Here is a 27,293-nt window from a genome sequence, read left to right as displayed (position 1 = left end):
TAAAGCTCAAAGTCTCCTTGAGGGAGGGAAAACACACTGCTTTCAAAGGTACAGGACAAATGCCCGTCGAAATGGCAAGCCAGCCGGTGCTGCTGCTGGCCATGGTCCTCAAGGTGAGTCCTCCTGAGCTGCAGCTGCAGCGGCTCCTGCCTGGGCCACCGTGCTCCAAGGCTCACCGGCAGCCCTTGGCATTGCAGGACTTCCTGCGAAGCATCCCCAGCAAGCTCCTCGTCACCGACCTCTACGAGGACTGGACGGCTGCGATGCAGATGGCCAGCAGGGAGGACAAGATCTGTCAGCTCAAAGAGTAAACGTGGGCAGCAGCTTCCAGCTCTGCAGCAGGCACTGCTGGAAGCCTGGCACTCTCCTGAAAGGGGACACTCTCCTGAAGGGGCTGTGTTTTCGGACAGCTCGCTCTTGCTGGCTGGCAGTCTGATTTTGGGGCAATGCACGGGGAGCGTTCCCTTGCGTGGGCTCGGGGGAAATCAGGAGCTGGGCAGCAACGCCCTGCATCCTTCCCGCGGGAGCGCTGGAGCCCTGAGCGCTGGCCGAGAGCGCCTGCGGAGCTCCAAGTGAGCTACTCTGGATATGTGGCCAAAAAGCCTATTCAAAGTTACCACCAAGATGGCGTGGAAGTTGCACCCTAGGGGCAATCCAACCAGGTTTTTTCCTGATATTGGAAGAAGCAGGACAAAATCTGGGAATTCCCCTTTACAATGAATTAAAAAGAACCAAAAGATACGCCATTGGAGGAACACAAAGGTGGGGTAATGAAGAATGGCCACCTGAGTGAATTTCAGAAACGTATGGACCGGCCACTTGGGACCAAGACAGAAGCTGGGGGTACAGAACTCCCATCTATATGCTAAATAGAACAATACGGCCACAGGCACTTATCGAAATAATTACCAACCAAACCTCTTCAGCTTGAGAGTTAGTGAGCACATAACAAAGTCAAACTAGAACTGCTATATATCAAAACCGACTTGCATTGGATTATTTACTAGCCAAAGATGGTGGAGTATGTGGTGAGTTTAACAACTCTGATGGCTGCCTGCACATAGATGATCATGGAGAGACTGTATTAAATGGAGCAAAGAATATCCGGAAAATCGCTCATGTTCCTGTCCAAAAATGGCACTCAATTACTACCGCCGAGTGGTGGGAAAATCTTTTTAGTGGCAAATGGTGGAAAAGGCATTAGTTATTATTGGATTCTCACTATTAGGCCTCATTTTTCTTCCCTGTCTAATCCCTTGTTTTATACAATTAATAACCTCTGTTGTCCAAAATATGCCTTTAATTCAAGACCTCCAAGCCAATCTTCCACCCCCAAAACCAGATAGATAGATATTAAACATCAAAGAAAAGAGAATGGACAGGAAAACTGCTGAAAAAGCAAAACAAATGTATGATAATTTCAGACATCTTAATACTATCCAAGAAGAATTATCAACCTTTGCCTAATGCAAAAGCCAATCAACCATGGCTAAAAGGGGGGAGTTGTTATAAATAAAAGTTGGAAAAGTTGGCTTTTGCATTAATGAATAATAGTTAAGTAGTTTGTGTTATTAATTAAAATTGCATAATTAAACAATTAATTTGAATTATAAAAGTTAAACTCTCTGAGTTTTATTATTGTTACACTTTTCAAATGTTCATGTTAAAGTTAAGCATTAATCAAATGTTCAGGTTAAACCGAAAAGTTCAGAATGTGCTATAAAGTTATATTCCTTTAACTAATCTATGAATTAAGTTGTGCTTCAGTAGAAAAGAAAACTCAAGAGGGATTTTCCAGCCAGCTGTATTTAGAAACCAACTGTTGGCCTGTCAGCAAGCTCCATAGCAATGCTGAATTTTAATGAGGAACTTTCCCGCCGAAACCCTGACAGCCTGATGACTCCACCCTGAGGAGGGAGGACCAAGAGACTGACACCCCTAGAAATGGACGAGTGATTGGACAAAGAGACTTTACTAGTGGAGTACCTCGAAACATCATTCCTAAACTTGAACCAATTAAACAGACTCTTACATGGATCCCACCAATCACTTCGGACCTCAAGGGAGGAAGAGTGGGCAGTGATGGGAGGGGCCATGAGGTGATAAAACCCCGTGTCACAGACTGAAGAGGTGTGCTCCTGCTCGGGACTAGCTGCAGGAATGTGTAGTGTTGCGGGTGCTGTACCTTGGGTTCATAGCTGAATTAGCTTAAAGTGTCTCTAATTGCTGTAACCCAGATGAGTAATTTCAATAAGGGAATTTGGCCTGTGACTTTAATAAATTAAATTATAAAGTTTAAATTGAGTGTGGCCTCATTCCTGACACCACACAAGTATCAATCTGCTTACATAAATACCCCTACACCTCTAATTATCCAACTCTACAGATCTATAAACAGAACTAAATCAGGAGGGACTGCAGACGCCGATGTTCCCAGGCTCTCCCTCTGTCTCTTCCTCCCGTGCAGAGCAGCTCTCCTGGACAGCAACAGCAGATGGGACATCTGGGAAGCAAAGGGAACACTGAGTCAGGATCGGGACGTTTCCCTTGGCAGCAGCTGCACTTCCATCGGGGAAGAGAAATCTCAGAGCCTCCCCAGGAGGCTTAGAAAGCAAAACCAGGCCCAGCGGGCCAGGCTGTGGCGAGCGCAGCCCCGGCGGGACCGTCCCGCAGCCCCCGGCAGCGCGGCACAGCCGGCACCGCTCCCGGGCCCTGCCGGCACAGCTGCCTTGCCCAAGGACAGCCCCTGTGCCGCCCGGGGCAGCCGCGCTGAGCGGCCCCAGCACGGGCAGGGCCCGCTCCTGCCCAGCCGGCCAGTGCCCGCGGCCAAAGCCCACGCCAGCCTCACGCCCACCCTGCCTCAGCGGCCCTGGGGCCTCACCCAGGCTCTCGGGCGGCAGCAGCAGGTCCCCGTTCGCTGCTCTTGCTGGCGGCCTTCAGCTTCTCCCTGCTGGCTCCCGTCACTCTCCGGCTCTTCTCAACGACTTCAGGGCAGCTGTGGCAAAAGTGGAGGCTTTGGAATTGGTTCCACAGCCTGGCAGAATCACAGTCCCAGACCCCTCTGTGCTCCCTGCTGGCCCCCTCCATCCCCTCAGCCCTGCCATGCCCTCAGCAAACCCCCAGTCCTGCCAGTTCCTGCAGGCCCTCAAATTTTTCTCACCCCCCCTCACTCCCTTCAGACCCATCGAGTCCCCTTAGGCCTGGCACCCCCTTCAGCCTGTGCCACTTCCCTCGCGGGACTTCTACCCCTCAGTCCCACCATTCATTCGCCACTTTTCCCAATTCCCTCAGCCCCACTGTTCCCCTCAGCTCCCTCTAGAGCCCTCGGTTCCTGCCACCCTGCTCAGTCCTCCCAGTTCCCTCAGTCCTAATGCCTCCCTTAGTCTGTGCCACTTCCCTGTCCCCTCAGTCCCCATCATCCCCACCCAGCAGCTCCTCCACACCTCTCTGCTCCACCATTCCCTTCAGCTCTCCCAGTCCCTTCCATCCTGACCACTGCCCTCTGCTCCCCCACACCCCTCAGCCCCACCAGCACCTCAACGTCACCGTCCCTTCAGTGTCACCTCTCCCCAGCCCCCTCTGGCTCACCGCCCTCCAGCAGCTCCTCAGGGCACAGTGCCTGCGGCCGCCGGCAGCTCCCACCGCTCCAGGGACACCGGGGCTGCAGCTGCTGCTCCGCCCGGCCCGGCCGCCAGCTCGGAGCCAGCACAGAAAGAGGGGACAGAGGGGGCACAGGGGCAAAAGGAGGAGGTGAGAGAGGAACCAGAGCAGGGAAAGAGCTTAAAAAGCTGCCTATATTTATTCAAAAATCAACCTATCTATCTAAAGTTCCATATACCTACAGACATATAAATATAACTGTGACCATTTATAACGTAATTAAACTTCTATAAATGCAACTGTGCACATCTATAAATACTACACATATAAAAAACAACTACAACTACTACAACAAATATACATCTACAACTGCCTATATCAATTTAACTACTCAGATCTATTAGTACAACTATATAGACATAGAAATACAACTATATAAATCTATAAATACAACTACATAGATACATAAATATAACTGTACACATCTGTAAGTGGAACTACAGAGGGATTGCACCTGCCTGATCTCACAGGCTCTCCCTCTGTCTCTTCTTCCCACTCAGGACAGCCCTCCTGGAAATGTCAATCAGATGGAATCTGGGAAGCAAAGGGAACACTGAGTCAATATCGGCCCTCATGCACGTTTCCCTTGGGCAGCAATGGTCCTTCTTCTGAGGGACTGTTAAAGATGGCCTCAAGGCAGACTCTCACTTGGGAATTTGAAGGTTGCTCTTTAAAGAACAGGGATCCTTTCAAGTTTTCAAAACCTCCAAAGGTTTGAAGTGTCCCAATAGAGTCTCAGCACGCGCAGTGCAAATGGCACCCACGAGAGCTTGAAGCACAGACAGTCCCAGCTCCCACACAGAAGCCCAGCCTTGTTCCTCCTCTGTGCTGACAGAGACACCTCAGTCCTCACTGAAATGGCTGAAGCTGACGGGTGCTGTGAGCTGAGTTACGAACCAGCACCGTTCCCTGCCATCTACAAACTGCCCTCTGCAGTGAGCAACAGCGGCTCCAACTCGACCATCAGCTCTGGCAGGAAGAGCTGGGAGGGAAAGAGCTCCCCACGAGGCCTGCAGGCAGCACCAGCTTGGCTAAGGAATGGATCCAAAGTGCTCCCTCTCTCCTCTTAGGTCCTGCTGATCTGGGGTCATTCAGGGTTTTCCTTTTGTGACTGGATTTGTGATTTTTCAATGGGTTGGCCTCTGATGTTCAGCTCCTTGTTTTTCTTGTGTCTCAGGACAGATACCAGCAGACTGGTACTACCTTCAGTCAGTGATTTGAGACCAAACGTTTGGACTCCCAGCCTGACTTTTTGCCCTTTTATTTCCCCTGTTCCTTCAAGAGTCCCTTGGCCCAGCCTCTACCCTGCAGCAAATTCATCCAAGGACTTCAGCGCAAAATTGGGACAGCCAGGTTGGTGACACAGCTCCCACAGGCTGGGTTTATTCACTGCTCTCTGGCCACAGCACAGCACTCGGTGTCAGTGCCTCTGGAGAAGCGTGGAGGGCAGGGCTCGGGGAGGCTGTGCCAGGGCAGGATTTGACCTAAAGGCACCAGGAAGCACCAACCCTGCAGACAAGAACTCAGCTCTTCTCATCTCCCTTCCTGCCAGAGGCAGGCTCAGAGCAGCCACCTCAGAGCTCTCTAAAGCAGTGGGGGCTCTCTCCTTACCAGGCTCCTCAGGCTCTGGGGAACTGTTCCCGCAGCTCTCGGTGCCCGGCAAAGCTCCCTCTGCTGCAGCCCTGTTCCCGGCCTCCCCTCCTGAAGACTCGGCAGCAACATTAGCATTCCCCTTGGAAGAGAGCCAGAAAGAAAGAAACCCAAAGATCACTCACTGTTTTCTTGGAATGACTTCAGGGATACGTCAGAGCCTGCCACATTTCCTTCTCTTGAGGAGGAAAATGCTTTTGAAAACTGCTGTGTGTGAGTTTCCAGAAGACAGAAATTCATCACACTTGGCAATGAGATAGTGGGGATCCCAAAAAAATCCCACTCACCACCTTGACTCTGCCCTTCCTGGCTAATAAATCTGCAGTGGGTCTGCAAATTAAACAAAACAGAGAAATTCTTTGGCAAAGTTGCATAATAATGCACAAAAAGGCCTGTGCCAGCACAGAAACTGAAAAGTCCAGACACGTCTGGGAAGAGGCAAGAGTTCAGAGCAAGGGGATTCCTAATCCAAAGAGGGAATCTGTCAAACACGAGGACTCATGGTCCCTGACTGCTTTTCCACACAGAAGAAGCCCCTGGGCTTAAAGGAGTCCTTAACTCTTTCATGTCCAGCATCATCATTTTCCTGCTCACCAATCACACAAGTCATGGGGCCTCAAAACAAACACATCTGCCCCCTAAAAGCTCCACTGCTCACACACTTTCATCCCTTGTTCCTAACAGTAAGTCTGGTCCCCAAAGGCCTTCAACAGTGGAGAAGACTGACTTCTCAAACACAGTCCAAAAGCTGCCAAAGCTTCCACTTCATCACCACAAATGCCCCTGCACCAGGGATTCTTCCCAGCAAAAGGAGCACCCAAACGTGGCCACCACAGGCTCACACCTCTCATCCTCACTAAGGGGGGAGACTTTGTTATCCCTCTTCTTTTAGAAATCTTGCTTGATCAACAAGAATTCAATCACTAAATAATCATGAAATCAACTAAAGAAGCCTTTGCAGCAACGTTCAAAAGCTCTCAGCCCAGCCCCTTCATTCCCATCCAGTGGGGTTACCTGAGCAAAGGGAGACCTTTCAGCCACGGATCTCCTGATCTCCTGAATCATTGCCTCGACCTGAAGGCCCAGATCCGCTGAAGGCAATTCCTCTTGCCCAGGTGCATTCCGTGTCTCGCTGGAGGCCGTCGATGCTGCACAAGCAGCACTGCCAGCTGGAGCACTGGAGGCTGAACTGCCCGGTGTGGCTGCAGGAATCCAAACACATTGGTCAGGCTCCAGAATGTGGCTTTGGGACACAGAGCTCTACTGCTGCCTTGCAGTAAACATCACAGGAAGCACACAGCAAACTCAATTCCAGAAATGTATTCCAACTTCCCAGGGGATTGGAAGACTGATTTCTTCCTCTCAAATAATGTTTCTTCTAATTGATGGGTATGTATATTAAAGGATGGATTGTAAAACTGATCTACACACACACACACACAAAGACTTCATAATCACAGCCTTTTCCATTTCCCCAGCAGCTTTTGGATGTGGCTGCTTCTGAGTTTCTCATCACAACCGACCACAGAAAGTGGATTCAGGAAGAGCCCAGATCTGCAGACACACATGCTAAAATTCAACTGTGATTGTATCGTAAAAAGCAACCTTGTGGGTGAGGCTGTATTCTGCAGCTGCAGCAGTTCTGGGGAGGCACAGAGCTCACTGAAATTTAATAGCCTTCTTTGCAGGAGAGACAGTCTGTAAGCTCTGCAATATCCTATCAGCATCCTAGTTTGGGCTTCATTCAGTGAAAGATGGGAGTTCACCTAACACTGAGCAGTTGTGGACAAATGCTTTTTGCCTCACCACTGGCAGTTCCTTCCATTCCCATCAGTTGTGGGCAGCCAGGACCTGGGGCTGAATGTGCTGCTTGGCCCGGCCCGGCCTGGCCCGGCTACCTGCCCAGAGTCTAGTATGGCCAGAGGGGACAGAGGCAGCAGAGTGGGGACAGAGGTGGCAGAGCAGCAGATGCCTCGACAGGTACCAAGAGACGTACCTAATTATCCATTGACATAGAACATGTGAAAGAGCGGCCTCTAGAATGAAAACCTTAGCTTGATAGGTGTCACTATAAACATCTACAAGCGGAACTAGAGGGAGAGAGGTTCCAGCTGCCCCACCTTCACAGCCTCTCTGTTGCTATCTCGAGCTCTGCAGCTTCTGTGCCGGAGCACAAGGGGTTGTGATCTCTTAAAAGCATCTTCAAAGCGAAGCGGCTCAGCAGGATCAGCTACACACTCACACGCGTGCACGCACAAACGCACGGATAGCTTCAGTAATAAGGGTCGACGGCAAAGAGGCAGGAAGAATCTTTGTGTAGAGTTCCACAGGAGCAGTTCATTGCTTCCACACTGTGAAGAATTCCAGAGGCCACGATGAGAACAATGGAAAGCTCAAGTTTAAGTACGGGAGTGGGGCAAGCGCCAGAAACCAATGGTCTGTGGGCATGGAGGCAGTACAAAGGCGGGACTAGGGAATGGAGACTAATAGTGAAGCTCTGGGGGAGTGGTGAGGGGCAGAGGCCAATGGGGGGAACCTGGAGTGGAGAGCTTCCTATGGAACAGGTAAGGCAGCAAGGGGGCGGAGCAGCCAACAGCCAACCGGGGAAGCAGAACTGGGGTAGATGACCGTAACAGAACAAAGCATTTTGGGAAAGGCTTCTCTTCTCACCCTAACTGGTCTCTGGTACTAGGGACTGTCTTACTCTAGAACTCTCTTTGTCCTTTGTGCCACAGGCTAACTGGCCACCACAGCTTTCCCTGGGCTGCCCCGCCCAGAGCTGTCCTCCTGCAGAGGTTCAGCACGTGGGCATGGAGGAAGCCAAGGGCTGCAGAGCCCCTGCACAGCTGCCATGGAGCTCTTGCCAAGCCCTGCCCAGCACCAGCCCCTGCCAGCCCTTGCCAGTGCCTTGGGCTGACTCAGGGCGGTGTGGAGAGGAAGGTGGGCAGCAGAGCCTGGCACATCCATACCTGGGCTTCTTGGGCTGCCGGAGCTTCCTGCGTTTCTCCAGTCTTCTTTGGTGTGTCCTCCTCCTTTTCTTTTCCAGCTGGTATTCCCTGTCTACTGGCCAGGCCTCTGCTCGCTCTCTTTTCCTTCTCTTTTTCTCTTCCTGGGGCTGGCAGCCTACAAGCCTTTAGCCACAAAGTTGGATTAGAGAGGCAAAGGCGGGAGGCACGAGCGCAGCCCCTTCTTGTTGGAACCAATGTGGGCTCCTTTTACCTTCCTGACACAGAAAGGCTTGTCAGGGCTTCAGCCTTGGCCAGCGACTCTGGGGAGCTCTGGTGGGTGTTTGGAGACAAAGCTGGAGGTGCTGGAAGCAGAAATTCTGGAGGTGAGAGGTGGCAAGGGACAGCCTGGAGGAGGAAGGGAGTGATTTCCAAATGGCCCCCTTAGCTCCACAGAGAAGATGCTGCTTTGCATCAGCCCCCTCTGGCACAGTGCAACTGCCCCCAAAGAGACTGGAGGGAGCTAGGATGAGCTGGGGTCTGAGCAAAAGGCCTCTCAAGTGACAGCTCTCCCCCTGCCACTTTAATTTGCAAGTATTTTGTACATTGATGAAGCACGTGCCTAAGGCTGGGGGGCAAGCAACGTGTGGAGTTTTCGTTAGCATGTGCCAGTGTGGGGGGCAGGAGGGAGGGAGGGAGGGAGGAAAGGAAGGGATGAATGGAGGGAGGGAGGAAAGGAAGAAGGGAAGAAGGGAGGGGGAAGGGAGGGAGGGAGTGTGCCAGTTTGGCCAAATTTAGAAATACAACCTCTGAGAGAAGGCTGGTTATAAACCACCCCTCCCTCACCAGGTTCAGGAAAAAAAGAAACTTTTTCCTTGAAGGAAAATGAAAGAGATAAAAACTATTTATTTAACAAACACACAGGAAAAGGATAATACTGCTAAATAATATAATCTCTCACTGTGGAGAAAAACCTGGGAAAATTTTAGAGTCCTCCCTTTGGTCTCCCTCCTCCTCGGAGCTGGGACTTGGCCCAGGGCCAGGCCCTCTGTGCTCGGTGGAAACTCCTCCCGCTGTGTTCTGATATTGAAGCAGTCCAGCAGAAAAAGGGAAAAAATCAAAAATTCCCGGAAAAACAAAGTTCAACTCTCTGGAGGGGAAAAAAAGAAAAAAGAAAAATGGCTGAACAAGCAAGCAGGGTCCTTTCTCCGCTCCCACTCTCCCAGCCACAGAACACAGAAGCCAAAAAAAAAAAAAAAATGCTGAGAATGAGAGTGTGCTATCTCTGTCTGCATCCTTGAGGGTTTTTTTTCTTCTCTCTCTGCTCAGGCTCAGTTTAAAAGCATAGAAAGGTATATACACCAATTTCTGGGCATAATGCAGCCCAGATAGGGAATACAACATCAAGTCACTCCAAGACAGGACGGACGGACGGAAGGAAGGAAGGGAGGAAGGCCAAAGGCTGCAGAGCTGCGCTGTCAGGAGGAGGCACAGCAGCTCCTTGGCCCCATGACAAACTGCCCTCCTCTCTGGGACGCGTTGTGCCAGGCTTTGTGCAGCTGCCATAACCTCTGTTCTTTGGGCCTCCAGCACCGTGACCTCTTCTCCATCTCCCTGCCGGGTTGCAGGCAGAGAGGGGGGTGCATCCAGATTGCTTTCTGCCTGGGGCTTGTTGTCTTCTCTTCCTACAGCGCCACTTTCGTGTTCCTGGTGCATCTCTAGAAAGCAAAAGCACGTGCAGCAAAGTGACGACTTGGAAGACAAGAACAAAGAAACCAAAACCCACAGGCAAGCCCTACACTGCTTGGCCTCTTGATGCTGAGATTTCTGGGCCCCCGAGTCCCAGGCTGCGACAAGGCTCTGTTCCTGCTCCTACCTGTGCATAGCTCTGTGGGTGCTGGTGACTCGTTGGGGCCAGCCACCTCTTCCCCAAAGACATCACCTGAGTCCTCCAGCGTGATGTCCACCAGAGCATTCGCCTGCACACAGGAAAGCCTTGCTCTCAGCTCAGAGGCCCGAGAGCGTGCCAAGCAGCCCTGGCCATCACGGCTGAGCCTTGCCTCTGCACAGAAGGAAGGCGCTGGCTGGGGGGCAGCTCTTGCAGGCAGCTCCCGCAGCAGCCTTGGCTGGACACAGGGGGCCGCCAGGCACAGGCACCTCTGGGCAGCCAAGTTGCCTTTGGCCAGCAAGGCTGCAGCCGGCTGCTGAAGCCAGCCTTACCTGCTTGTTCTCGGCCAGCATGGCCTCGAGCTCCAGCTGCTCCTCCTGCGGTGGGCTCAGCAGCTTTGGCCCCAGGCAGACGGCCAGGCTGCTGCAGGTCATTCTGCTGCTGGACACGTGCTGGCCGATGAGTCGCAGCAGTGCCAGCAGCTGCCTGAGGAGGAGCAGCTTTGCTGCGGGCAACTTCTTGGCCCCCCTGAGGGAACAGGAAGGCAGCGTCCATCAGCAGGCCCACGTTGCCCACGCCCGCCCCCAGAGCTGGCCCCAGGCAGGGGGCAGAACCAGGTTGTATGTTTGTTATAGAGGTTCAGTATTTAGATATCTGGGGAAGAACAATGTAAGGTTGACTTTTGTTTCCCAGCATTGGTGTAATTGTTCTGTTGGGTGTATGATACAGTTTTTTCCTCATAATTTTTCTTGTGACCAATAGAGTTCCAGTTCCTTTGGAATCCACCTACTTTAGAGCCATCAGTAACAATCATCCATCGTGTATGTCACAACTGTCCTTCAGTTTGCATTTTATTATCCTTTTCTTCCTTTGCTTGTTCCTCCTTCACATCCTCCCCAATGCTGCTTGTTCCTTTCTCACAACCTTCCCATGGACTTTTTCCCCTGTGTACGTGCTCAAGTCCTTCTGTCTTACGTGCTCTGGTTCTTCTATTTTATGGCTGGTTCACGATATGTCCATTTTCTAGTAAAAACATGGTTTCCACATTTCCCCCTTTCTTTCCTTGAACCAGCCATATGCTATGTATTGATTTCTGCACCATTCTAGAAATGCAAGTGATTAAACATGGCAAAACAATCAATAAACAAATAAACACACCCCCTATAGTGAGGATTTGTTTGACAATATCTTTCAACCACCCAGTAAGCCCGAATCCTTCCAACCATGTGTCTAGTCCGTGTCCTGTCGTGATCTTTTTCATGTTCTCCTGTATTTCATTAAGCCTTCTATGGATGGATACACAATGATCAGATAAATTCATACAATATGTTCCTTCAAAGTCCTCACAACCATGTCCCTGTGCTAGCAGCAAAAAGTCAATAGCAGCCCTGTTCTGTAATAATGCATGCTTACACTGTCTACATCAACTGACACGTCAGTGATAATGTTCGATGTGATGTTTTAATTGCTTGGCTGTCCAGCAAGCCAGCTTTTCTAGGTTATGTAAGGCTCTGGCTGCAGCGACACCTGGTGTTAAGAAGGAAGTAATAACCCATGATGGTGTTGACCAAAACTGAATCTTTCCATTACATTCCGGACCTAACTGAGACACACACTTCGTCGTGACCATTCTTTGTAGGTTCTTTGTAAAGTTCCATACAGTGTGATTTAGTAAGTCTGTCTTGGAAGGTGTGAACAAAGTAAGTTTTCCCAAACAACATGGTCCTCCTATCACTCATGATGGTATCCCTTGCCATGGCCGATCCCCACCAATTAAAAATATGCCAGGTGGTAGCTGTTTAGCTGTATCATTGTTCCAAAGAGCAGCAGATGGATTGTTTAGTTCATGCACAAATCGGTGTGGGCAAAACAAATACTCATTCTGCTGGCACCCTATTTTCCGAGTTTGATATGGAACACATTGATGGTGCTTTGGGTGAGATGTTTTGGAAATAGCCATAATTTATTTCCTGGTCTTGCTGGCTGGTTCTATTAAAATGTGCCAGGACACCGTAAACATAACCAAATTCAACATAGCTGCCATTCTTTCCCATTGAACCTAACAGTGTAAGCTCTTGGGGCTCTATTGAAGTTGCATTACGTGCCAAAAGCAAGTCCTTCGTACAATTAGCTATGGCTCCTGCTGCTTGGGAACCAGCCGATAACGTAGCATGAAGCATTGTAGCATTACAGGCAGCAGGAATTGGTCTATTTATATATCCCTTAAATTGTTCAGGGTTAAAGTCAGGTATGCCTATCAAGCAAGTACGGAATGAATCCTGCTTAGTAACATCAGCAAAGGTAACCCACACATTGTGTTGTGGCACTACTTCCAGAATATCATGTGCTTTGACTGCTGTCATAAGGTGTTGCAGTGACCGCTTGACCACAGCCCAAGCTAGCTCCGGCGGTGTGCGGCAGGAGTGGGGAGCAACCAAAGGCGCGAGGCTTTAAAGCTGCTCCTCTGGAGTCCAGCTCTGCCCAGAGGAGCTGAAGCTCCAGTTGTTGTGGCTGTCAGCAGCCCTCGAGGAAGGGAAAGATAAAAAGTAGCGGGGAGGCTTGCCACGGGATACAATCCAAGCTTTATCTGAAGAGGATCCACAATGAACAAGCAAACCGTTGCGGGGTTACACCACCTTATAAAGGGGGGTTGAACAGGGGGAGCAGCTCAACTAGGGACCAAAGGCAGGATTAGAAGGGGGGGCGTTGGAGGGGAGTGCCTACACCTGGTCCAATGGTCTTGGTGGGTGGAGGAAGAGGGCTCACATGCCCCAATGGGGCGTGGAGGTTTAGAGGATTTCCAAGGGGGAGGTATCAGAAGGGGCAGGTTCTCAGGGGATTGACAGGGACCATATAAGGGCAATTTAGGGAGGGCTTGGGTGATGGGCATAGAACAGTCCAGAACTCTGGGGGCGGGGGTTTGGGTGATTGGCAGGGAAGGTGCCAGAACAAACAGAGAGGATAACCATTAGGAGCACCAGGGGAGCGGTTTGGAATTTGGGCAGACCCACTGGGAATAGGGGTGGGGGAAATAGGGACAAACCACTGTGGTACAGAGAACATGCAGAAATATAATAAAACATTGCACCACCACAAGAAGGCTTAACAGTAAAAATGTGATCACTGAAATTTTCCCACGAGACCCCATTTTTCCTGCATTCTCTCCTTCCAGTGTGCTAAAAGCCATGACCAGTCATCCTCAGGTACCCACCAATCTTTAGCCTCTTTTGGCAAAGGAATCTTGTTCCAACACAAAACTTGTTCTACTCCTACTTTACATTCCTCTGCAGAATGTATTTCTTTACATTTTTTCGTAACAAGATTAATACTACTGCAATACCATCTTGCATCACAAGCATACACACAATACCCACGGTTTACACTTTCCACAGTCTGAATCAGGACATTTGAGCTGTAGCTGAGGTGAGATTTCAGTTTTCGGCATCAGCACACAGGTTGGCATCGCTGTCTTTCCCCAGCCGTGGTTTCACCCACTTCACAGGCACCCAGCATGATCCTGTGTCTGTGGAAACACATGCATACCCCCTTCCCCAGGTTAGTAATTGCATTGGTCCTTCCCATTGCCCTGTAGCCCCATTTTTTACCCATACTTTCCCGCTCTCCCGTGGAGTTTCATTCAAGTCTCCTTTTAGTCCTGCCCCATGTTTTACCGCAGGAGGAACAAGAGTATCACCTAGGACACGTCGATAATTCACTACATAGACAGCTTTTTCCAAGCGGGCTTGAGGCAAAGGGACAATTCTCCCCCTTCTTCTTTGTGAAGCAATTGCTTCAGGGTATGATGGGTACGCTCCACGATAGCTTGTCCTGTGGGAGAATGTGGAGTCCCAGTGATATGAACGATACCCCATAAATTACAAAAGGTGGCAAAATTACGACTGGTATAACCCAGGCTGTTATCAGTTTTTAAGGTATGTGGAATCCCAAGGGCAGCAATAGCTGTGCATAAATGTTTTAGAACATGTTTCGTGGTTTCTCCTATTTGTACAGTGGCCCAGACTGCAAAAGAAAAACAGTCAACAGACACACGAATAAACTGAAGTCGGCCAAACTCTGGAAAATGCGTTACATCTATTTGCCATAATTCCAAGGGTCCAAGTCTTCTAGGATTAACTGCTGTTCCCAATGGCTGATGAAGCTGTTGACAATCACTGCAAGATGCCACAACAGCTCGTGCATCAGTCCAGGAAATGTGAAATTGTTGGTGCGGGACCTTTGCTGATTGGTAAAAAAAATTGATGCAACTGCGCCGCTTATTAAAACTTATTTCCAGCAGGAGCAGCCCAGGCAGGAGAAACTGAGTAATCTGCTGGTGCATCGCCTTTGGCTGGGCTACCCTGGCACTTCCAATGACTGCGAATGTGAGGGACAAAATAAACACAGTGTCCCTTTGATAAAGCAAAAAGCAAGCAGCGAAAAAGCAAATACAGGTCATGGTTATTCAATTCCTTTAACAGTGCATGTTCTAAGCGACAACTTACTCCTGCCACATAAAGTCAATCACATACAACACAAATTGGCTGATTATTCCATTTTTCAAGTACTACTGCTACTGCCAATAATTCTAAGTACTAAGCAGAGTGGCTGTTTGTTTCATGTAAAAATTCCTGTTTCCATTGCCCTTTCTCTCTCCAAACATAAGCAGCCTTCCCAGTTCTGCCCCTGGCATCTGTGAAAATTGTTGTTCCTTGAACCGGCTTAGAAGAACAAAGGGATTTTGAAATCATCTCAGTATTTGTTACAAATGTGAACATTTTATGTCCTGGCATATGAACACCGAGTTTGCCTGTAAACTCCAAAGTAGCAATTTGCAAGTCTCTGCTATGTTTTAGCATCCAATTTAAATATCCTCGAGTGGTTGGCACAATAATTTCTGCAGGCTCGGATCCAGGTATTTCTATTACCCGGTTTAGGCTTTTCATTATAATATGGGCTAATAATTCCACAGGTGTCATTATAATTTTCTTTGGTTGTGCTGGCAAAAAGATCCATTCTAATATACACAATGGATCTGGCTGTTGGGCCTATTGAAACATAACTGCAAACACATGAGCTCTTTGGCTAAATATAGCTACTGCAATATTCAGATCTGGATTCCAGCAGGATGTATAGCCTTGTACAACTTTTTGCCCAATATTTTCAAGAGCCTTTTGAGCTGCTTCAGTTAAGTTTCAAGGAGCATCAACACTTGCTCCTCCTGACAATAAATTTAACAGAGGTAGTAAATCTGAATTGGTGATAACACATATTGTCTGAACCCAATTAATGTCACCTACTATTTTTTGAACATGGTTAAGTGTTTTAATAGTAGGGTTTAACTAATTTCTGTGGTCTTACTGTGGTGTCATAGGTTAGCAAGCATAGTCCCGGAAGGGATATCCTTGCTAAGGGGTGCTTACAGCTTCCTCTGGGACCTGATAGAACCTATCAGCTGGCCAGTTTGAATATGGACAATTCTTTAGGCCACTTAAAGTTGTGACCGCCTCTGTGATACACACTTAAGAATAGACAAACTCCCACCCCAGCTCTCTCTCGTTTCCGGCTCTGGGACAGGTGGCTGCAGGCCCCGTGCAGGGGCCAGCAGGCCCGGCCAGGCCCTGCTTGGGCCAGGCCGGGCCGGGCCACAGCCAGCCTGGAGCCATGGGCCTGTTCCAGCCATGGAACCCCCCCACTGCCTTGCCGTGGGCAGCCAGAGTAGCTCGGAACCCCCCCCTCCACTGCGGGCCGAGATTCAGCAAAGCGGCACCTCTGTCCGGCAGAGGTCAGGGGACCAACTGCGATAAGCCACATTCCAGCTGCAAGGCCGAGGTGAGATTAACCCTTTTATTGCTGTGAAGAGCTGCAAACCTGAGGGAAGAGAGAGAGGAGATGCTTAAAGCTGAAAGTCTGTTGTGAAGCTATGATATATCAGAGTATCCCGTTGTAATTTCATGAAGATATGGGGGGTGGAGTGTTCAAGTCATAAGCAATAGGCAGATGCTGCCACAGCTGTAATTTCATGAGAAGTTTGGACAGAGAGAGATGAACCAGATGAACCAGATGAGGACTTTTGCTCCAAAGAGGAAAGGAGAAAAACCTCAATTCCTAGAGATGCTTCCAGAGATAGTCTTAAAGATGAAGATGACCCTTTGCTCCCAGGGAAGGAGAAGGGCCTCTGTTTTTTTTTGTTTCTGAACAGCTCAACCTTAAAATTATACCCCAGAAAACTTTCAAGAGTGGACCCTCGAAAGCAGTTGCGGGAAAAGCTGCAAGTCGGGGGAAGGGACTCACATCGCAAGCAGAGAGACTCTTCTTCCTGAATGGACTGAACAATATTTGGAAGTGGGTGGCTGTCTCGGTGTGATACTGTTTTCATAGCATGAGCAAAAAGAGACTTCTCTTTCTAATGGACTGAACAAGGTTATTATGAAAGTGGTAAACAGACTGAACATCTTAAGGGTTGTCTTTACATTGTCAGTGGGAGAAGGGAGGAAGGTGGGGGGAGGAGGAGAGTTCTAAAGGTGGTATAATTTTTTTTTCCTTTTCTTCTTTTAGGTCTGTTAATAAACTTCTTTATATTCATTCAAGTTGGTGCCTGCTTTGCATTTCTCCTAATTCTTATCTCACAGAAGATAAACAGTAATGAGTATTTTAGACCAAACCACTATATGTGGTTTGATCTATTATTGAACCCAAATATTTCCAAGGTGGCATCTGTTGCATTTTTTCTGGTGCAATAAGCAATCCCTTCATTTTTAACTGCTGTTCTAATTCTATAATAATTTGTTCTCTGTCCAGTTGCATTCCTGCAATCAAAAGATCATCCATAGAATGATAAATAATCAATTCTGGATGCTGTTGCCTGAATGGTGTCAACACCCAGGCCACAAACAATTGGCACATAGTAGGGGAATTTTTCATACCTTGTGGCAAAACAGTCCATTTATATCTCTTGTAGGGTTCTTGCTTGTTAAGAGGGAACAGAAAAAGCAAATTTTTCTCAATCTTCTGGATGCGGTGGAATAGTGAAAAAACAATCTTTTAAATCAATTATCAATATTTCCCAATGTTTTGGAATCATATTGGGGAATGGTAATCCTGGCTGAAGTGTTCCCATGTCTTCCATTACCTTATTTACTTCCCTTAAATCATGTAACAAACGCCACTTTTGAGGAATAGTAAAAATAGGTGTGTTCCATGGACTTACGGATGGTGCCAAGTGTCCTTTCTGGACTTCTTCTTGCACCAGTTCTGTTATGTGGGCCAGTTTTTCTGAACTTAATGGCCATTGATCTATCCAGATTGGTTCGGTCACTTTCCATTTAAGTTTTAATAGAGGAGGATGTCCACCCTCAATGGCCACCCCTAAAAAGGTGATTTTGTTACCAGGGTTGCACCCAACTGACTTAAAACATCCCTTCCCAATAAATTCAGTGGGATAGGCATAACATATGGCCTCACGGTACACTGGCTACCATCCGAAAGCCTACAGGATACAATATCAGCACTTATCCAGGTATTTTGCTGTCCACCCACACCCCCAGTCACTCTTTCTGCATTTCTTATGGGCCATTTGTTCGTCTAGTTGTTAATTCCAATTATAGTGACACCTGCTCCTGTATCAACTAACATTGTCAATTTGCAAGCACTCCCATCTTTCTATGTTAGCAAAACTTTGCATTGTGGCTTTGAATTTTTTATATCCATTGCTAGGTAAATTTGTGGACTACCGGTGGATCTGAAGCCACCTGTGCCACGCAGACATTTGCTGCCTTAGGTACCAAAGATTGGAATGGTATCAATTGTCCAATTTTTTCTCCCTCCGGTATTCACACTGGAGGATTTGGAGCCCAAACCATGATGCGTATGACCGCCCTGATAGTCTGCGTCAATAACCCCTGGCAGCACAAACACTCCTTGACGGGAGGTTGACGACTGGCCCAGCAAAAGTGCACTTAATCCTTTCCCTAATGGTCCCTTTGCATTGGTAGGGACAAACTGCACTTGTGAGTCAAGCAATGTTACTTCCCGGGCTGTGGAAACGTCCACTCTGGCACTCCCTGAGGTGGCGGCGGAGAGGCGATCCAAGCAGCCCTCTGCTGCCTCCCTGTGTTGCTCATCGCACCGGGGCCCCTGCGCTCTTCTTCCAGTTTCCCAGTGGGCTACCATCCTTTTTAAAATTTGACCTGCCCTCAAAGGCCCGATGTCCAGTTTTCTGACAACGACTGCAAACCCCAGAAAAGGTAACTTTTTCAGTTTTAGGAGCTCAGCACTGTGCTTTTACATGTCCTTGTTTCCCACATTTAAAACAACGCAGTCCCTTATCTCCCTGACCTTGTTTTACAAGCGGCTTTACAGCCGCAGCAAATGCTTCAGCCATTAAGATAGCATTTTCTGCCAGCATCCCAACTTTCTCACATGCCTCCATCATAGCTACTATGGAAGCAGTGCGAGGGAGTGCCATCAGAATTCTTTTGCATGCTGAATTAGCATTTTGAACTGCTAGGGACGTAAGGACAGAATCCCTTGCTGCTTCAGGAACACCGGACCTTTGAATGCTTTCTCGCAATCGATCCAAAAAGGACATGTATGTTTCGGTTGGTCCTTGTGTTACTTTAATGAAAGGTGGCACTATTTTGCCATCCTCAGGCATTTGCCTCAGAGTCTCTCGAGCTGCATGGGCTGACTGATGTAAAATCTGTACGTGCATTCAGCTCTGTACTTGAACATCAGTAAATGCGCCTGTTCCTGTTAGCATTTCTACAGATGCAAATTTCAAAGGGTCACCATCATCCCTGTCTAAGTCAGCTACAGCAGCTTGCTGACATAAGTCAGTCCACTTAGACTTCCACAATATATATTGCATCCCTGTGAGTAATAATTGCATTAATTGTTGACAGTCATAAGGACAAAGAATATTGGACCCAAAGATGTTATCAAAAAATGACTGTGTGTAAGGATTTTGCAACCCATAATCACAAACTGATTTTCTAGCTTCTTTAATTACCTCCCAAACAAATGGTGTCCAGTGATTAGGTTTACAGCCCCCGTCAGGATTTGAGCCTCCCAACACTACTGGATAAGCCCCAGGAATAAATTCTCCCTCTATTATGGCATTCTGTATAACTCCAGCATTTCTCAAAAGAGCTTGGCCCTGACCCATCACTTGGCCCTGATCCACCACCCCCTGATCCACCCCCCCACCCCGTTTGTCTTCCCTCTCTCCTCCATAACTCTTCTGCTTCCATTTCCTTACGTCTAATCCACTGCAAACGATCCCAATCTGACTCTCCCCCTAAACACTGAGTTACGTGGTTAAGTCTTTCCTCCCGTCTGATGTTCCGCACGTCTCTTTCCCGTAAGGTTCGCAGCAGTCTCTCCCACTCCGCGTTCTGTTGTTCTCATTATTGCTGTTCTATTGCCAGCCGTGCACTCCCCTGCTCCTCTATCTTCCGAAGTCTCTTGAGACCCCAGTCTGCTGCAGCCGGCGGCAGTGCGGGAACAACACTAGGTGGTGGAGGTGGAAAAGAGAAGTCTCCCCATGGAGGGGTAGGTGGCAGAGGTGGATACTCAGTGTCAACTTCCATAGGAGCCGCCGGAGGTGGCTCAGATTGTGTTGGGGCTGTAGGCACAGCAGGTAGCTCCTCAGGGGCACTTGGATACGGTAAGGGAGGTTCAAAAGCCGTGAGAGCAGGGCAGGCTATTGGGGTTGCCGCAAATGCCTGTGTGGCCCCATCAGCAGCTGCCTACTCCGCTTTCATATCTTGCAAGGTCACACAAACTAATTTCTACGCTGTAGACAAAGAACGGGCTTCCTTATCCCCATTGCTAACCACATCCCACAGGGGGTCATCCACTCCCTTCCAAGGTTCTGCATCAAAAGCCGTACTTGGCTCAGGTGCAGAGCCGTTTTGCCGGCACCATAGCAACAACCATCTCAATGTGGGCTCCTCATATTTCACCCTCTCGTAGAAAGGATTTTTAACCGTAACCTGACTATGGCCCCTTCTTCTGCAGAAACTTTCTGTCCCATAGCCACACCAGCTGCTCACCTCCAGGGTGTCCTGTCGCGACGTACTTTGATAAATCCTGGAGCTCTTTGCTCCCCTGACTCACAGTCCAGCTGTGCCAGAAGCTCCAGCTGGTCTTCTCCATCGGGGTGTATCCTCCCCTCCTTTTGAAGTATCATGTCTGGCATCACCATCTGCGGAGAGAAACAATGGACTCTACACAATTCAATGGGAATCAAGCAGAAGCCATTTTATTGATGAACTACTGTCCCTAATATACAATTCTTGCTTTCCCTACATGTGATCCTGCATAATTATTACTGGTTAAGGCCTATTTTCACACGCTACTTGATGCTTTATGATTGGTTCTTGTATGTGTGTCACATCATCTGTCGTGTATGTCACGACTGTCCTTCAGTTTGCATTTTATTATCCTTTTCTTCCTTTGCTTGTTCCTCCTTCACATCCTCCCCAATGCTACTTGTTCCTTTCTCACAACCTTCCCATGGACTTTTTCCCCTGTGTACATGCTCAAGTCCTTCTGTCTTACGTGCTCTGGTTCTTCTATTTTATGGCTGGTTCACGATATGTCCATTTTCTAGTAAAAACATGGTTTCCACAGAATACTATTGGTGGGACATTTTTCTCGGATGGACTCAATCATCCACAATGACCCAGCTCTTTAATTTCTTAATCCACCCACTTTTAATTTTGTCACTAACAACCATAGCCCTCACGGCTGTAAAAATATGGATGTGGTGTAAAATATGGACCTTAGCATCCCAAGTGTGGACAACATCACAACTGCAAAAGAATTTGCAAAAGATACAAAAAGAATGGGGGGACTTGATACACAGGACTCCTTTAAACACAGGACTCCTTTAACATATGAAATATAGAATTCTTTTAACATAGGTGCTTTAGTATAAAGTGTAGATTAGGAAAAGTTGGGTGTTGGCTGCTCTGCTCGACTGCAACTGCTTTTGCAAGACAAGGAGCCTGGCCCTGGAAAGGGGCTATGATGATCAGTGAATAGGAAATTATGTACCTAACGCTAACTGCTCTTGAAAAAACAGACCCGAGCGGACTAGGACGATAAGGGAAAGGAACGCGAGCTAATGGGTTTGGCTCTCCGCTTGTCTGCAGAACAGGGGCTGAGTCCCTGTGGGCTGAGCGATAAGGAGGAAGACGCACGCTAACTGCCGTTTTAATGACACACAGAGGAACGGGCACAAAGGGTGGAGAAATGGAACAAGAAAATAGGGATATAATCAATACACAGTTATACATGAAGTGGAACTAATATAGTAACAAAGTGTGTAACAGTAGAATTAAGTGTGTATTAGCAAAATAGACAGAATAAATGTATTAAGAATAGTGTGCTGTGTTTGTAACCCTAAGATAAGGAAACCCCAAATCATGCAGGACCCACTAGGACTGTAACTCTAGATAGCTAGTGACCAAAGCAAGGGCGGATGACAAACTTGTACACGTATAACAACGAACTTGTAAACGTAGAATGACAAATTTGTAAACGTATAAAAAACCTCGGTAAGATAATCACGTCGGACACGCATATGGAGGAGTTTACCCCAGCGTGCTCCCAGCTTGGCCAATGAAGGTGTGCTTTACTTTACACCTTGCTGTGTAACCTTTACCTTGCTGTGGAGTTGATTCTTTTGAATAAATCCAGGCACGGCACAGCGTGGGGACAGAGCCCGCCGCTGCTCCCAGTGCTCTCGCCAGGGGCTTCCCGTGCTGTGCCATGCCGTGCCGCTCCGGTCCGTGCCGCGCCCGGGCAGCGCCCCGGGAGCCGCCCCGCCCGCGCTGTGCCCGCAGCCCCGGCTTTGTGCCGCTCGTTCCCGCGCGGGGCCGAGCGCAGCGCCCCCCTCAGGCCGCGCGCCGCCGGTGCAGCCGCGGCCGTTGCGCTGCGGCCGTTGCGGCGCCAGTGGGCGACAGGCGCGATGGCCGAGCTGCCGCTGCCCGCCGGGCTCGACGCCCGCACCTTCCCCGCCAAGCTGTGGCGCCTGGCGAACAGCCCCCGCGTCCGCTCCGTGCGCTGGGACAGCCAGGGCCAGGGGCTGCTCATCGACCGCGCCCTCTTTGAGCAGGAGCTGCTCAGCCCGGCCGGCGTCCGGGGGCCGGCCCCGCGCACCTTCAGAGCCACGCGGTTCCGCAGCATCGTGCGCCAGCTGAACCGCTACGGCTTCTACAAGGTGCCGGGCCGGGCTGGCGCGGCTGTGCCGGGCGATGCCGGGGCGTGCCTCCACTACAGCAACCCCTGGTTTCGCCGCGACCGCGCCCACCTCCTGCTGCGCATCAGGCGCCGGAGCACGGCCAACAAGCACCGCAGGCGCTCGCCCTGCGGCTCCCAGCGGCGCCCCCGGCAGCGGCCGCGGCCGGCGGGGCCGGAGGGGCGCGGGCGTTTCCAGCCGCTGCCTCGGGAGCGGCCGCCGCTGCCGGCGGGGCGGCCTCCCAGCGGCTTCTTGCTCCTGCACAGGGAGCGGACGCTGCCGGACGGGCGGGAGCTGCGCAGCCGGCGGCCCAGCCGCTTCCAGCAGCCCCCCAGGGAGCGGCCGCTCCTGGCCCGGCGCCCGCCCTGTGGCTTCCACCTCCTCCACAGGGACCGGCCGCAGCCGGCCCGGCGGGACGGGCCCAGCCGCTTCCAGGAGCTGTACGGGGAGCGGCCGCTGCCTGCCGAGCGGGAGGTGCTCAGGATCCCGCCCTGCGAGCTCCTCGGGCTCTACGGGGAGCCGCTGCTGCCGGTCAGGCGGGAGGGGCTGAGCCGCCTCCAGGAGCTGTACGGGCTGCAGCCGCCGCCGGCCGGGCTCCCGCCCTGGGCTTTCCAGCAGCTCCACACGGAGCGGCCGCCTCCGGCCGGGCGGGAGCTGCTCAGGATCCCGCCGTGCAGCTTCCAGCAGCTCCAAACGGAGCAGCAGTCCCCAGCCTGCAAGCCATCAGGTAGGAAAAGAGTTCTCCCTTTGCTTTTCCCAAAGGTCGTGAAAAGTGACCGTTTGAAGTATTTCCCCACAACGCTCTGTCATTCTCAGACAGAAATTGTCAAACCTGCTAGGAAGGGGGACCTGGAAAGCCAGAAGAATCTCTGTCTGGTTTTCCTGTGTGCTTCCTGTGATGTTTACCTCAAGGCAGCAATAGAGCTCTGCATCCCAAAGCCACATTCTGAAGCCTGACCAATGTGTTTGGATTCCTGCAGCCACACCGGGCAGTTCAGCCTCCAGTGCTCCAGCTGGCAGTGCTGCTTGTGCAGCATCGACGGCCTCCAGCGAGACACGGAATGCACCTGGGGAAGAGGAATTGCCTTCAGCGGATCTGGGCCTTCAGGTCGAGGCAATGATTCAGGAGATCAGGAGATCCGTGGCTGAAAGGTCTCCCTTTGCTCAGGTAACCCCACTGGATGGGAATGAAGGGGCTGGGCTGAGAGCTTTTGAACGTTGCTGCAAAGGCTTCTTTAGTTGATTTCATGATTATTTAGTGATTGAATTCTTGTTGATCAAGCAAGATTTCTAAAAGAAGAGGGATGACAAAGTCTCCCCCCTTAGTGAGGATGAGAGGTGTGAGCCTGTGGTGGCCACGTTTGGGTGCTCCTTTTGCTGGGAAGAATCCCCGGTGCAGGGGCCTTTGTGGTGATGCTCTGTAGGTTCTAAGAGGCTCTGTTTGATGGGAAAGAAGAGAAGAGTGTGGGGAGAATTGCCACTGAAGGTAAAGGGTCCCGTGCAGGGAGGGGCATGCGAGAGGTGCCTCCCTGACAGCAGCAGCAGACGTGGGCTCTGCCTGTTTTGGGTGGGAAGGCCAAGGCAAAGCAAGGGCTGGGCTGCAGCTGCTGCTGCTGCTGTGTGAGCCGTGCCGAGCGTGCAGGCGCTGCCAGAGCCGTGCTTGGGGATGGGCTGGAGCTGCAGCTTTCTGCTCCTTTTGTTTGACAGATGCAGTGTTGGGATTAGGAATCCCGTTTCTCTTAACTCTTGCCTCTTCCCAGACTTGCCTGGAGTGTCTGTGTTGGCACAGGCCTTTTTGCAGATTGTTCTACATGTTGGCCAGAGAATGTCTCTCTTTCTATTCATGTGCAGCCCCATTGCCTGCAGTAGATTTCTGGCTGAGGAAGGGCAGACTCAAGGAGGGGAGTGGGGCTTTTTGGATTTACCAATGTTATTCTCAAGTGTGATGTCTTCCGTAAACTCTCACACAGCAGTTTTCAAAGGCATTTTATTCCCTAATAAAAGGAAACATTGCAGGCTCTGAACCATCTTTAGAATCTTTAGGATTCTGATGGGCAGGCTGTTGCAGAGGAGATGAATATTCTGGAAGTGGTCATAGTGAGAATATCTTTCTGTCTAAAGGTAACTTGCAGGTGCTTAATATTGGGCATTTCCTTCCTCAGTGGAATTAGGAAGCACAGCTTGGTTGTCTGGCTTTTCATGTCTTTTGGGTTGGTTTTTTTTTGTACCCTCCAGATGTACAGACTTTTGGCACTGGAAAATTTGATGCTGGAAATACCCGAGGTCCATAAGTGTTTGCCTGGATCATCCATATGGGGCAGCAGCAGAGGGCTCCAAAAAGCACCGCCTTGTGTTGATGGTCTGAGCGGCTGGGTGGGGGGTGGTGAGAGTGCCAGGCAGAAATGTGTGCTTTGAGTGTGGCTTTGCAGCACCCAGCCCTGGGCAGTGCTGGCAGCGAGCTCTGCCCCTGCCGACGGCCGTGTTGGGAAGCAGGAGGGCCCCAGGCTTTCTGCTGGCTGATTTCTTAGAGCTGGTGGGAAAAGCCAGGCTCCGGGTGTGAGGGCACATCCCCTCCCTTGGTGTCTCCTGGTTTGCTGAGTTCATGGTTTGCCTCCAAGGTCATTTTGTAAGAGCTTCAGTTGCACCTTGGCCACACGAATCCTGAGTTTCAAACAATTGTCACATGAACCGTGTGGGCAGCGTTTCCCTCCTGATGGGAGTGGAGAAGAGTTGTTGTATCCCTGAAGTCATTCCAAGAAAACAGTGAGTGATCTTTGGGTTTCTTTCTTTCTGGTTCTCTTTCAAGGGGAATGCTAATGTTGCTGCCGAGTCTTCAGGAGGGGAGGCCGGGAACAGGGCTGCAGCAGAGGGAGCTTTGCCGGGCACCGAGAGCTGCGGGAACAGTTCCCCAGAGCCTGAGGAGCCTGGTAAGGAGAGAGCCCCCACTGCTTTAGAGAGCTCTGAGGCGGCTGCTCTGAGCCTGCCTCTGGCAGGAAGGGAGATGAGAAGAGCTGAGTTCTTGTCTGCAGGGTTGGTGCTTCCTGGTGCCTTTAGGTCAAATCCTGCCCTGGCACAGCCTCCCCGAGCCCTGCCCTCCACGCTTCTCCAGAGGCACTGACACCGAGTGCTGTGCTGTGGCCAGAGAGCAGTGAATAAACCCAGCCTGTGGGAGCTGTGTCACCAACCTGGCTGTCCCAATTTTGCGCTGAAGTCCTTGGATGAATTTGCTGCAGGGTAGAGGCTGGGCCAAGGGACTCTTGAAGGAACAGGGGAAATAAAAGGGCAAAAAGTCAGGCTGGGAGTCCAAACGTTTGGTCTCAAATCACTGACTGAAGGTAGTACCAGTCTGCTGGTATCTGTCCTGAGACACAAGAAAAACAAGGAGCTGAACATCAGAGGCCAACCCATTGAAAAATCACAAATCCGGTCACAAAAGGAAAAGCCTGAATGACCCCAGATCAGCAGGACCTAAGAGGAGAGAGGGAGCACTTTGGATCCATTCCTTAGCCAAGCTGGTGCTGCCTGCAGGCCTCGTGGGGAGCTCTTTCCCTCCCAGCTCTTCCTGCCAGAGCTGATGGTCGAGTTGGAGCCACTGTTGCTCACTGCAGAGGCCAGTTTGTAGGTCCCAGGTAATGGAGCTGGTTCATAGCTCACAGCACCCGTCAGCTTCAGCCATTTCAGTGAGGACTGAGGTGTCTCTGTCAGCACAGAGGAGGAACAAGGCTGGGCTTCTGTGTGGGAGCTGGGACTGTCTGTGCTTCAAGCTCTCGTGGGTGCCATTTGCACTGCGCGTGCTGAGACTTTATTGGGACACTTCAAACCTTTGGAGGTTTTGAAAACTTGAAAGGATCCCTGTTCTTTAAAGAGCAACCTTCAAATTCCCAAGTGAATTCCCAAGTGATGGCCTTTTCAGGCCATCTTTTACAGTCCCTGATGAAGGACAATTGCTGCCCAAGGGAAACGTGCATGAGGGCCGATATTGACTCAGTGTTCCCTTTGCTTCCCAGATTCCATCTGATTGACCTCTCCAAGAGGGCTGTCCTGCATGGGAGAAAGAGACAGAGGGAGGGCTTGTGACCATCAGGCAGGTGCAATCCCTCTGTCTCTAGTTGCATTTATAGATATGTAGTTATATTTATAGATTTATGTAGTTGTATTTCTATGTCTATATAGTTGTAGTTACAGATCTGAGTAGTTAAATATATATTTGTAGTTGTAGATGTATGTAGTTTTTTATATAGGTAGTTGTATTTATAGATGTACAGTTGCATTTAAAGATGTGCAGTTACATTTATATATGTATATAGTTATAAATGGGCATAGTTATAGTTATATTTCTATAGCTATAGTTATATGGAACTTTAGATAGATAGGTTGATATTTGAATAAATATAGGCAGCTTTTTAAGCTCTTTCTCTACTCTACTTCCTCTCACCTCTTGCTTTTGCCCCTGTGCCCCCTCTGTCCCCTCTTCCTGTGCTGGGTCCGAGCTGACGGCCGGGCCGGGCGGAGCAGCAGCTGCAGCCCCGGTGTCCCTGGAGCGGTGGGAGCTGCCGGCAGCCGCAGGCACTGTGCCCTGAGGAGCTGCTGGAGGGCGGTGAGCCAGAGGGGCTGGGGAGAGGTGACACTGAAGGGACGGTGACGTTGAGGTGCTGGTGGGGCTGAGGGGTGTGGGGGAGCAGAGGGCAATGGTCGGGAAGGAAGGGACTGGGAGAGCTGAAGGGAATGGTGGAGCAGAGAGGTGTGGAGGAGCTGCTGGGTGGGGATGATGGGGACTGAGGGGACAGGGAAGTGGCACAGACTAAGGGAGGCATTAGGACTGAGGGAACTGGGAGGACTGAGCAGGGTGGCAGGAACCGAGGGCTCTAGAGGGGAGCTGAGGGGACCAGTGGGGCTGAGGGAATTG

The 27,293-nt window shown here is 50.2% G+C and overlaps 1 protein-coding gene and 2 long non-coding RNA genes across 3 annotated transcripts; 1 reads left to right on the top strand and 2 right to left on the bottom strand.

Annotated features, from left to right (window-relative positions):
• Positions 1 to 1,703: 1,703 nt before the first annotated feature.
• On the bottom strand, positions 1,704 to 3,760 carry LOC138102621 (uncharacterized). Its single transcript, XR_011147462.1, has 3 exons — positions 3,589 to 3,760; positions 2,882 to 2,995; positions 1,704 to 2,503 (listed from the first exon to the last, which is right to left on the bottom strand). It is a non-coding gene; the product is annotated as an uncharacterized lncRNA (long non-coding RNA).
• A 363-nt stretch (positions 3,761 to 4,123) lies between these two features.
• LOC138102623 (uncharacterized) lies at positions 4,124 to 6,509 on the bottom strand. The gene is made up of 3 exons (XR_011147463.1): positions 6,325 to 6,509; positions 5,272 to 5,392; positions 4,124 to 4,194 (listed from the first exon to the last, which is right to left on the bottom strand). It is a non-coding gene; the product is annotated as an uncharacterized lncRNA (long non-coding RNA).
• Positions 6,510 to 22,117: 15,608 nt separating this feature from the next.
• LOC138102608 (uncharacterized) lies at positions 22,118 to 26,962 on the top strand. The gene is made up of 4 exons (XM_069000330.1): positions 22,118 to 23,114; positions 23,368 to 23,555; positions 25,194 to 25,314; positions 26,395 to 26,962. The coding sequence occupies exons 1-4, from the start codon at positions 22,118 to 22,120 to the stop codon at positions 26,403 to 26,405; spliced, it is 1,317 nt and encodes a 438-aa protein (XP_068856431.1). The 3' UTR covers positions 26,406 to 26,962.
• The last annotated feature ends 331 nt before the right edge of the window (positions 26,963 to 27,293 follow it).

This window comes from Aphelocoma coerulescens, unplaced genomic scaffold (genome assembly GCF_041296385.1).
Source record: "Aphelocoma coerulescens isolate FSJ_1873_10779 unplaced genomic scaffold, UR_Acoe_1.0 HiC_scaffold_94, whole genome shotgun sequence".
In the NCBI taxonomy this organism is placed as follows: domain Eukaryota; kingdom Metazoa; phylum Chordata; class Aves; order Passeriformes; family Corvidae; genus Aphelocoma; species Aphelocoma coerulescens.
The sequence above is the reverse complement of the archived record's forward strand: the minus strand, read 5'-3'. Positions and strand labels throughout refer to the sequence as shown.

What these genes read in the sequence shown, in the direction of transcription:
- LOC138102608 (XM_069000330.1), top strand. Translation starts at nt 22,118, where the DNA reads ATGGCCGAGCTGCCGCTGCCCGCCGGGCTCGACGCCCGCACCTTCCCC. An exon ending in CCCAGCCTGCAAGCCATCAG is followed by an intron (nt 23,115 to 23,367) that starts GTAGGAAAAGAG and finishes GGATTCCTGCAG; the next exon opens with CCACACCGGGCAGTTCAGCC. An exon ending in AAAGGTCTCCCTTTGCTCAG is followed by an intron (nt 23,556 to 25,193) that starts GTAACCCCACTG and finishes TTCTCTTTCAAG; the next exon opens with GGGAATGCTAATGTTGCTGC.